General features: G+C 49.5%; 1 protein-coding gene across 1 annotated transcript; it reads right to left on the bottom strand.

Annotated features, from left to right (window-relative positions):
• Positions 1-1,332: 1,332 nt before the first annotated feature.
• LOC124689819 (glycosyltransferase family 92 protein At1g27200-like) lies at positions 1,333-7,424 on the bottom strand. The gene is made up of 5 exons (XM_047223288.1): positions 5,363-7,424; positions 5,192-5,237; positions 5,069-5,119; positions 4,041-4,965; positions 1,333-1,584 (listed from the first exon to the last, which is right to left on the bottom strand). Exon 1 carries the CDS (start codon positions 7,422-7,424, stop codon positions 5,592-5,594), a length of 1,833 nt encoding a protein of 610 aa, XP_047079244.1. The 3' UTR covers positions 1,333-1,584; positions 4,041-4,965; positions 5,069-5,119; positions 5,192-5,237; positions 5,363-5,591.
• Between the last annotated feature and the right edge of the window lie 4,095 nt (positions 7,425-11,519).

Raw genomic sequence — 11,519 nt, 5'->3', positions numbered from 1 at the left:
GTTCTGTTTGTTTTGGGTGATTTGTATGGCGCGCTTCAGTTGCATTTGGGAGGATGCTCGTAACTTCAATCAGGTTGATGGCGTCGAAGACCAAAGGGGCGCCAAGGTCAAGAAAAGCTAGTCGAGAGGGAGGATGAGGTGTGGAAGACTGGCGAGGCTTGAGGATGAAGTCCGGCGATGTTCTTATCTGACGCTACCCTTTTTCCAGAAGACCCTCACGCGTTGGGGATAACGCTTCTTGAAGAAGGGGAGAGATGATATGGATATCCAGGCCTGGTACACTAGGACAACCATTGATATGATAATTAGGTCTAAGGTTGTACCAGTATTTTATTATAGTCTTGTTATTAGGAAATAATAATGTAGCCAGGTCATGTGGTGGGCCAAATTAGGGTTTTCAGTTGAGTCTATTTGACTTGGGCCTGTCCAAGTCGAATTAGGGTTAGGCCCATAAGTGGGCGCCCCAACCCAATAGGGGTTGGCCAGCCACCCTCCCCCTCATATAAGGAGGTGGGACGGCTAGGGTTTGAGGCGGTCTAGTTTTGATTCAGATCATGTAGAACCTTGGGTTCCAGTTATCACCATCCCTGCGGGGTTGGCCCTATGACGGCGTCTCGGACGTTCGTCTAGTTATCCAATAAAGATGTGTGAGTTCTTGAGTTGTCAAGAGTAATCATATGTGCTTGAATCTGTCAAGGGAGTTCAAGATCTATCGGTCCTATGGATCATGTGGGTACACATGATGAGGACTAGTTTCCCGATCTTTCACGATGCACCTTGATACATAGAACGCGACCTCCGAACGGCCGAATGATGAGCCCAACCTCCAGAGACCAGAGTCGGCTCATCAACATCCATCTTGGGCTATGCAGTGTTGCTGTAGCATCAGCTCTACAGCTTTCAGGTTCCAGAGATGCCTCCACAACATTGACACAATGAGGTGGCATGCCATAATATTGTGGTACAGGTATACTTATTTTGATTCTTTACGTCGAGCATGGGGTTCTAAATGGAATTAACGCAACAGGAGAACTCCATCTCAAGTTAAGCTCCTACGCATCAAATTCAGTTTTATTTCGGCAATGGCTAGTGGTCATAACAGAAAGCAACAAAAGTCAGTCTCGAAAAACGTGTGCACCTTATAACTAGGAACACAGGGGTATACGCCAGGCTCATGGCATCTCATTTCCTGGGCACACAAACATGAAGCATTAAGCAGATATAGTTTTTCTTTCTTGTTATGTACATACATCCATCACAAAGCATTCTTGCTCATGCCTCCATAGCTAATTTCCCAGACATGGAACACTCAAAGAAAGATGCCTTATTTTTCACTGGTTTTCACTCCTTTTTCCCCTCTGAAAAAACAAATACATGTACATGTGGATGCCCTGGGTCTATCTGGAACTCGAGACACACAATTACAGGAGCTATCCTTATCATATACTGTATGAAAGAACTACAAAAAAATCTTCTACTAAATACGGGAAAGAACACCATAAGCACAGATGAGGTCATTTTTCTAGTCGGCAGTTCAGTCCGTGAACCATTGATCAGACCAGAGATGGAAAATACCAAGTGAATCTGAAGAAGAGTTGAAAGATAAGATAAAACATAAATGCAGTAGTTCGGGAAGATACAAGAAAGGAAAATAGTGAATTCTTTTCTATTCTAGTTCCATGTAAATCTCCACATCATTTGACAGAACAATTGCCATGCTAACTACTCTATTGACTAACAAGACCCAACATCTCCCAAACATTGTCAGTCTAAACATCTCTCAAATCACTTAGATAAACAACATATCTGTGTCTGCATAGAAATCAAACATATGCAGTTAAACCAGCAATCCAAGGTGCATCAGTTGAGTCATCTAATAATAACTCAATGATCCATTAAATAATCTAGATGGAGTAGTAACTATGGCGAGAATTAAATATGAAGAGCAGAATTCATTCAAAGTATCAAGACCGCAATCTCAACCCACATAACTTTCTAAATCTGCATGGAGGCTTGGTAAATAAGATCTTGCAGCCCTCACAGACAATTTCCTGTTATTAAGTGGTACATGCAAACCTGTGAAATAAACAATCTAGCAAGTTTATTTAAAATCAGAACTATAGAATGAAAAGGGTCATTTCTTACTCATCTTCACAATATAATAAGTTTCTTTAAATGCAGGCTTGTATATCACGGTATAAACTTCAACTATGAAGAAGAGACATAATCTCTGCAATAGGACCTACAGAATCCACCGGCATTATATGAAGGAAAAAACCATTGGAAGGATGTCTGTTGTTGTTTTGCATTTGCAATAGAAAACTGAAAAGACAGGAACTGAGTTGAGTAAGGGCAAACTGAACAAAAGACTACAAATATGCACCACTGCAAATAAAGATGGGAATTGGAACCTACATAGACTGCTCAGTATCACTCGTTTGTGAGGACTGATGCAAGCATATGATTTTAGAGGAAAGATAATAGCACAATTATCTGATGTGGAAGCATCTGCCGTGTGGTCAGGTTCCTCAAATATCTGAAAAAAAAGTATTGGTTCCTCAGTATTCCAGTGATAATTTAACACATAACAACTATCAAACACAGTTCCTAAGTCTGGCCAGCTAATGGTCTTCTTAGATTTCACTGCAGTTAAAAGATTTCAACAAGCAAGTCTGGCCAGCTAATGGTCTTCTTAGATTTCACTGCAGTTAAAAGATTTCAACAAGCTGCTAATCTAATAACCCTTTGGAAGATCTGGCTAGAAAGAAATAGCAGAGTTTTGAGCAAGAAGCACACTCGAGCCAGTTAGTCGTCCAAAAAACCCACCTGAACTTTTTCATTCAAAACATTTGGCCTTAAGCCAGATATACAGCTGGAGTTTGGGGATTACAGTGAAAAAGGAGGCAGAAAGGGGGGACCTACGGGGGCCTAGAGCTAAGAAAGAGAAGCCAAGCATCAGTGGAGCATTGCACATCCCAAGGGAGGCAGGCACGCCACAACCAGGCATCATCGCGGCACATCTGAAGCAAGAGCGACAGGCTAGGTCACTACTCTCTGAAGGTGACAGCGTTGCGGTGCCTTCAGATGTTCCAGCAGCACAGAAGGATGGAAGTGGAAGCCATTCTTTGATCCACCAGGGGGGGAAGGGGAGCATTGTATGAGTGTAGGAGGCGGACATCAGCATCAGGTGGGTGTGCAGTTCCAGAAGCCAGAGGCGAGGCTGCATCTGAAGATGATGTGCTGCCTTTAGCTTTTGAGCAGCGCACCAGAGACCATGTGTCGTCCACGTCCGAGCGGGAAACGTGCGCAAGCTCGGCGCGCTCCCGAGTGGCGACAGCTGTGAGGCGGGGGACCTGAGCCCCGGCAAGGCCAGCCTGCAGTACAGAGTGCATGCTGGCCCCTGCGTTCACAGCATGGGTGAACAGCACGTGGCACCGTGGCTTGATCACACCACCGGCGAGCCAGGTGTCAAGCCAGAACAAGGTGTGGTGGGTATCACCGATGCAGACAGCTGAGATATCCCGGTAGAACGGCATGAGCTCGACCAGGCACTTCCGGTGCACGGCTGGCACGGAGGGACGCTTCATGGGGATAATGGGACGCTTCATGGGGATAATGGGGCAAGCCGACATTCCCCACAACAACCTCGACCAGGGAAGGGTGCTGTCAGAGTGCTGGTGGTGTAGCAGCTTCACCTGCAGGGACCGGTTTTGCTTGAAGAGACAGCGAACGCCCAGGCGGCCTTCCTTCTTGAGACGGCACACCTGCTGCCAGGCCACCAGGCACTTGGCTCCAGAGGGATGATCCAGAGCGTTCCACAGAAAGTCGCAGGGCAGCCGTTCAAGGATGTGCAGCAGCGCGGGAGGGAGGAACGCGGGGTGTCCGTGGCGTAGTCCGCAAGGGCATCAAGCGCTGAGTTAATCAAAAGCGCGATCACCAGGGAGAAGGCAGCCCGGGTGAGCTTCACAGCTGACAGTGGCAGCCCCAGGTAGATCTGCAGGAAGCCCTCGACACCTGGGAAAGTACGATAGTGCGATCACCTGGGAAGCGGCGGTCATGGGTGGTGCCGTCATGGCACGTCAGAGTTCGACATCACAGTAGTTCGTTTTCCACCACCAGACACCATGGGTAATATGTGGGAGTCACGTCACCCACATCAAACCACCCCCTTCCTACCGGCTACCGCCTTCGTGTCAGTCGTCATCGCTGCCACTCCCAGTTTTAATCCTCAGAACTTGCAGATGGAGAAAAACAATGATCAATTAGCGTAGCAAATGTTAAAAAACCCATAAACTTGGTCATCCTAAAGAGAGATAGCTCAACCAATTTGACATCAAAATAAGCAAGATTATAAGTTTTAGTTTGGCTTGTGTACTACAGAAGAAACAAAATAAAGAAAGTACGATAGTGCAATCACCTTGGAGGCTGCAAGAGCTCCTGCAAGAGCTCCTTGCCACCACCCTGCACGTTTGTAACTTTTAATTCCTAATTCAATGAATAAAGTGTACCCTTAGAAGGGATATACATAACTGACCGAAAAATGTTTTCCTGAACTAATCACCCAGGGAAATGAAAGTAACCTCTATAAGATTCTTGTTGCCAACTGAATTTCCACGTATATTCTGTAAGTGTAAAACAGGAACTGACTATACATTTTTTCCTATATGGGGAAAACATGGTGATATTTATTCGGTTCATATCCAAAAATATAATTTAGGTCGTTGGGATCATGGATGGCATATCTGTCACATTTTAGTATGAAATATAATACTGGCTGCAAGGTACCAAACTGAAGATCAGTGAGGAAGAACAGATAAGGAGCAAGAGTAACATAGGTTAACGCACAAGAATAACAGGGAGTTTAACCTGTGTGTACTGATGGCTGAACATAGAACCTCTGGTGGGACGCTTCGCTTTCTGACAATAGCAGTTGCTCCTAATTACAGATGACCAAGATATCAGTATCTAGAAAGAACAAACCGGGGGAATTAGGATCTACAGGAAACTTGTACTTTCTCAAAAAGAGCAACAGAAGTCCAATCATAAAAATATGAAAACAAAATCTCACCTAAAAACAGAAATTCAGCAACAGCAGCTACCAACGCCCACCAAAACGCACCTGCAAAACAACAAGTCAACAGAGCAAAACCCAGGATAAGAAAAAATAAATGAACACCCAAATCCACCATACCTGCACCCAGAAGAACAGCCAGCGCCAAAAGAAGCGCGCCAAGAACCTGCAAGAACTAACGCAATAACCTGATGAAATACATTGAAGCGTCTATATCACAGATAAATTATGCTAACATGTGACAGGAGATAATAAAATGATGGATCTTTAGATGCATTGAATACTACAGACCTGCAAAAAGAAGAACATGGCGTACCAACATTACTGGAAACCTAAATAAAAGCATCTAGAAACATTAAATAGGAGTTTCCAGAGGATCCTGAAACAGAACACCCTAAAAAATGAAAATTTTAAGTTGAACAAACAAATATTTTGCAAAAAATATGTATACTATTAAATTTAAGGGCTATCTTATTTTTTTGGCAAGTTGAGTGTTTGGTTCATGTTTTATTACTTTAAACTATGGAAGAGAGGGGGAGAGGGCAACATCACCGGTGTGGGTTTCATGGGAACCCTTCGACTTGGATGATCCATGGCCTCCGAATCCAGTACCGAACCATCTTACACTCAATTCCTGCATAACAGTATCCTTTACCTCACAAAACTTGTCAGCCCAACCAGGTGGTTCGACAGCTTCAACTCCTAAACCAGGAGCTCGGTCACTGGACTTTAGGTTCACCGGATCAGTCCAGTCAGCTACATATGCAGAAACACGTCTTTTGAACTTCAACTTGAACTCTGTCCACGCTTGATATTTGTAGTGGTTGATGCGCGCCAGCCTGGTCCACATGTTAGTGAAACCAGATCTGAGGGAGAAGTGGTGTACAGAGTTCTGCAGGGAAGGTTCCACGGCGTCAAGACGGACGAAGGACTTGTGGCGCTGCTGGGTCTTCAACCGACAAGTATAGCCCTGACAAACACCTTCCTGCGGATGTGCTGTTTGACCCGAGGGACCAAAATCAAAGCAGGGGAGATAGATTTGGCCAATCTGTGGATCAACCGAGACAAGTGCTTCAAGCATGGACTTTGAGGGACTCTCTAAATTTTTCCAGTCCGGAGAAAAGATGAACTCATCGACATCAACGAATGCCATCCACTGGCACGATGCTTGGTGCACTGCGGCGCAGTGGGAAAGGCCAGCTTCCTGCGTTTTGGTCCAAGGCCAGGCCACGGTGGAAATGTTGACTCCTGTGGACCTCAAGTCGGCCACCTTACCCGCCAAATTATCCTCGCTTCCATTGTCGTACAAGAAAAACTGGCCGACGCCCAGAGCATCATGGTACAGTACCCACTCGCGAAGGAACTTTGAGACATTGCGCACCATTGTGCAGGCACAGATATTGTTTCTCGTAGGTGGTGCTACTGCTGCAAGGTCACTTTGTTGTGGACGGTATATCGCAAGGGAGGGGATGGGCTCCTCGCCGGTGACAGACAGTGTTACCCGGAGCTGGGTGTTGCTGGAAGTAAGAAGAGCCGGTGGAGGGGGGCACCTTGCTACTTGTTGCGCCGCAGTGATGGCTGGGAGGGAGGCCGACGCGCCATCATCACGGCCATGGTACACGCACTGGACGGGGGGATTGGCTGTGTTTGCCCACTGGCGGCGGATGACACCTTTCGCGAAGACGAGCACGTCGCCTCCGTCGAGAACAGCAGAATCGAAGACAAGCCGGTTCCTCCAGTTGAGCATCGGGCGGACAGGGAGATCAGCAGGGGCGGCGGCGGGGGAGTCAGCGGAGGAGGAGGCAGAAAGCAGCAGGGGCGCTTGGAGCGGCTGGATAGTCTGCTCTGTTTCAGGCATGGCGCAGAGGTAGGCGTGGCGTCCGGGCCCTGGCAGCGTCCCGAGAGAACGCGCCGGGGACGAGGCACCACCTTGGAAGGCACAGATCGCGTCGTCCACAGGCTCATCGGCCAGGACCAGGACCTCGGAGTCAGGGAGCAGGACGGCATCGGAATCAGGGAAGACCGCGGCATCCGATTCATCAGGGAGGAAGACGGCATCGGCGTCGTGCTGGGGCTGCGAGTGGGGGCGGAGCGGCAAGAGGCGACGCGGGAGGGCAAAATCGATGTCGGCTTCCGACGGGTGCGGAAACAGGAAGGTCGGCGGGCGAAGCAGCTCCTGAGGCATCGGCCAGCTCTCGACGGCGAGGCCGCCGGGGAACAGGCCCGGCGAGAAGACGGGGGCTTTGGAGAGTACCGCCTGGCGCCCGGAGAAAAGCACAAGACCAGCGACGGTAGCAGCCCCGGCGGCGGTGAGGATACGGCGCAGGCGGCTGGGGCGGGGGTGCTTCGGCATGGCGGGAAAGCTTTGCGGCAAGCGGCGGGAGTCGAAAATTGGGAGCAAAGATCGGAGGAAGCTTTTCTTGGTCTAGCGAGCGAACGAAAGCTTGTTTGCAGATTGAGATTCAGACCTGATCGAGTTTAGGGCTAGCTGTCGATATACGAATACGATGCCCTAAAACGAACCGACCGGGCATCGACCGAGTCCGACACGAACTCGTCGAGTCAGCTTGTTTTCCACGCAGTTTTTCTTTCTTTCCAGTCTAGCGTGGATCTGCCTTAAGTGGGCCGCATTACTACGAAGCCCAATTACCCAGCAGGGCACGGCCTATGTTTAAATTCTACTCAAAAAGGGTTTTGCCGCATCGTTTTTTTTTTTGAGCGCCAACAACATAACCATGTTTCACACCAACGTATTCCAGCTTCATAGCTCTCCAAACCGATCGCACGCTCTCATCTCCCCTTTCTCTTTCTCTCTCCTCCTCCCCTTTCTTCACAGCTCATGTGTCCTCCCCAGCACCTCTTTGGCGGCTTTGTCGACCGGAGACGACACGGGAGAGGGGGACGGCCTCCTCTTATAGCAGTAATAGGGCTATGGTTAGTTTTTTTTTTTGAATGGGAAAGGCCTCGAAGGGCCTGAAATCTGTATTACGACGGTGGGTGTACATTTGTGTGTCGGACCTTACGGGGAAAGAAAATTACAACGAGGCCCTGCACTTTAACATGGAAGACCCTAAAAAAGATTGCAGAAACGCAATCGAGTTCTTGGAACACGACGGCGATGAGCAACCTCTAGATGTCGCCACTCCACCTCTTGTTGGGGACGAAACCACTTGGAAGAGAAGGAGCTTGGAGGACCGCACTTAAGCTGAAGAAGATCCTCCGTTGGATGAAGAAAACGCTGCAGGAGCAACCACACGGCGGGGCCAATCTTCTGGCCGAAGATAGCGGTGGCAACATCACACCGTCGCTGAAGAACTGCCGAAGGGTGAACAGACTCCGAAATCTCCCGACGCCATCGCCAAACTTCAAGATCCACGAAGCTGCCAAGATCCTCTCCCTCGCCACCACGGACGGCCAAGAGAGCAGAGACAACACAACGACCTTGGAGAAGACAACAGAGGCGCTTATCAAGAGGGCTATCACAGAAGCAAACTCAGCAGTCTTCCACCTCGGAAGAACTGCAGAGGGCTTCATGGACGACTGCTTGGCGCCGCGCCATCGCACCAAAGCAGAGGAGAACCCCCGCCGTCCTTCAGCTCCACCTACTGCTTCACTGCACTCCTTCTCTCCCTCGCCTCCACGGCCGGCCAGGAGAAGGAGAAGCAGCACCGCCGCACTGCAGATCTGGAGAACGTTGGGCTTATTCATGGAGATCCCTGGATAGGAGACGCCGCCCACCCACTCCTGCCATCGAAGCAGAGGAAGAAATCCCACCAGGCTGCACCAAATCTTGCCCAAAATCACCGCTTCTCTACTCCAAACTACCGGCAGCTCGCCAACACTAGCCCTAGCTATTATGTACAAAAGGGTCGGACACCCTCTCTCCCCTCTACTCCATCCGGCAGAGCCGCCGGAGAGAGAGAGAGAGAGGAGAGGGGTCGGAGAGCGGGCGGCGACTCTCAAGGGGATAGAGGCGTGAGAGAGGCGAGAGAGAAATAGGGCTAGGTTTAGGTTTAACCATGTGGAGAATGGTGTGAGCTCGCGGGGATCTTGCTGTTGTGGAGTGCGAGGTGCTTCCGGTGGTTCGTGGTGGCGGCATGGCTGCTCGTGGTGCTCTGATGGAGGGAGCCGGAGGCGGGCGGCGGCATGGCTTCTACACCCTTCAATAAAGCTCATATGGGGCTCTCGAGGTCTGAGCAGTGAGGTCATGAGCCTTCCTCTTTCAAGCCAACGACGTGGTGGAGAAGAAGAGGAGATTCGATGTGGTGTTGTTCTTTGCAGGTCTGCAGAGCGGAAAGTTTTGGAGAGTACAATAGTCTTGGAGCTCATCCTTGGTGGCTTCCTGTTGGCCTAGGGCTAGCCTGCCACCAAATCTCATGGCTAAAGGGCGGTTGCTCCGAGCGCTGATACTGGTAACTGCTCGGTGCCATCTCACATACGACCTCCAGGCCGTTGTGCCATTACGGAGGCCCTTCATCAGCTTCGATGCAGAATTCCCCGCTCATTCCACCGCAAGTGGCGTAGTCCCCAGCAGTGGTGTAGGTGCCCGCGATATGAAGCTCAAGTTCATCCTCGGTGGAGAAGAAGAACCTTTAAAAATCTGCGGCCAAAAACTTAGTGGGGACTGCGCATTTACACGATGGGTGTCTGTACAAATAATAGTCTCATGTTGCAAATTATCCCATTGGCTTTGCTTATACCAGAAGGGCGGGCCTGACGAAGCGCCCCAGTTGTGTCATCAAAATTTTGCTTTGCTTATACCAGGTTCATCTCAAAGCAATTCAAGGGAAATGCTACCTACAAATACCCTTTTCTAGACCCTACAATGTGTGGGAGAACTTCTCCCCCAAGTCCTACTCCCTAACCTAGAGTAGCTAAGTGTGGAAATTAAAATTAAGCCTTGTTCATTCATGGGCTTTTTTAGTACGTAAATGAGGCATTTCAAATGTGTTCATTGCTCAGTAGCACAAATTGATAAGCCTGGCATTCCCAGCCCACCAAGTAAAGCCGGTGGTTTCTTGGTCACGACCAGCTAAATTGAAAATTACATTAAAGAACATTTCCACGTGGTTGAACCCTCGTAAGGGAATATAAAATTTTCATGAGGTTGATCCTAAGCTGCCATCCCCGCACGAATACCCTACTTTAAAAGGATATTTTTGGTGTAAAATTCAGGATCTTTCGCTGGACGGATTTACTGGGAAAAGAAAGTCATAGTCACGTAAGTTCAGCCAACTATGCCAACATCACTCATCAGTGATAGCTTTGAGCACTGGTTACGCCCTTTTGCTCCGAAAAGTGTCTTTAGCACATGAGCACCAGTGTTCCCGGTGCTATAAAATCATATTATTTAAATTTCAAAAAAAATGAAATTAAATACCTACATACATATAAACATTTCGAAGCTACGGTAGAAATTTTGGAGAAAAATATGTTATATTTTGAGCTATACAAAAAAGACAAATTTCTGACAAATATATGTACCTATACGTAGCCACAAATTTGTTTTTTTCCTTGTAGCTCAAAATACAATGCAACTTGTAGCCACAAATTTGTTTTTTTCCTTGTAGCTCAAAATACAATGCAACTTCTACCGAAACTTCTCACGAGTATTCGAAACATATATATGTATTCACGAAATAAATGTGATAATTTTTTGAAACACAGATACATAATTTTTTTAATATTTAAAAAACTGAGAGCAGTGGTGCTCATGTGCACCAAATGCTCACTCCTTTTGCTCTTCTTAGAGCATGTCTAACAGGCCCCGTATAACCCGCCCACCCCGTAAAATTCCGGCGACATACGGGGCAGGCGCGGTTTGGGCCGTCTAGCAGGCCCCGTATTCGGGCCGCCCCGTTTCGGCGGAATACGGGGCCCAGGAAATCGGCCCCGTCGCCCCGTACATATAGTGGGCGCGAGTGCGAGTGAGGGGTTAACCCCTCACTCGCAACCCTAGCTCCGCCGTGCGCCGCCGCCTCCTCCTCCTGCTCCGGCGAGCAATTAGCCGCTCCTCCGCGCCGCATTCCACCCCCAAGCCAGGATGGACTCCCGCCGCCGCAGTAGCGCCTCGCCGGCGAGCGGATCGAAGCGATCCCGCTCGCCGGACACCGTAGAGAATGCGTGGCGGCTCAAGTGCAAGTTGTCCGCCGCCGGGAGCCGTCCGCGCGGCCCGCAAGCACGCCGGCGCGCCGTACGTGCCGGAGCCGCTCCGGGAGTACGCCGCGGGTGGGCGGTGGTACAAGCGAGACCCGCCGCTCAAGCCGATGAGCGGCGAAGCGTTCGAGAAATGGCGCGCGCGGTGGCGGCCGCGACCGCGCGGCGTTGGCGGCATGGAGGGCCACCATCGGCGGCACCGGCCGGCGGAGGAAGCGGAGGCGGCGAGGAGGAAGACGCGGCGGCGGAAGAGGAGGCGGCCTACCGCCGTGCGGTGGCCGAATCCGAGGCG

The sequence above is a fragment of the Lolium rigidum genome, chromosome 2, assembly GCF_022539505.1.
Source record: "Lolium rigidum isolate FL_2022 chromosome 2, APGP_CSIRO_Lrig_0.1, whole genome shotgun sequence".
NCBI lineage: Eukaryota > Viridiplantae > Streptophyta > Magnoliopsida > Poales > Poaceae > Lolium > Lolium rigidum.
Note: the sequence above shows the minus strand (reverse complement) of the source record. Positions and strands in the feature narration are given on the sequence as shown.

Excerpts from the sequence above, each read along its gene's own strand:
- LOC124689819 (XM_047223288.1), bottom strand. The coding sequence starts at position 7,424 with ATGCCGAAGCACCCCCGCCCCAGCCGCCTGCGCCGTATCCTCACCGCC.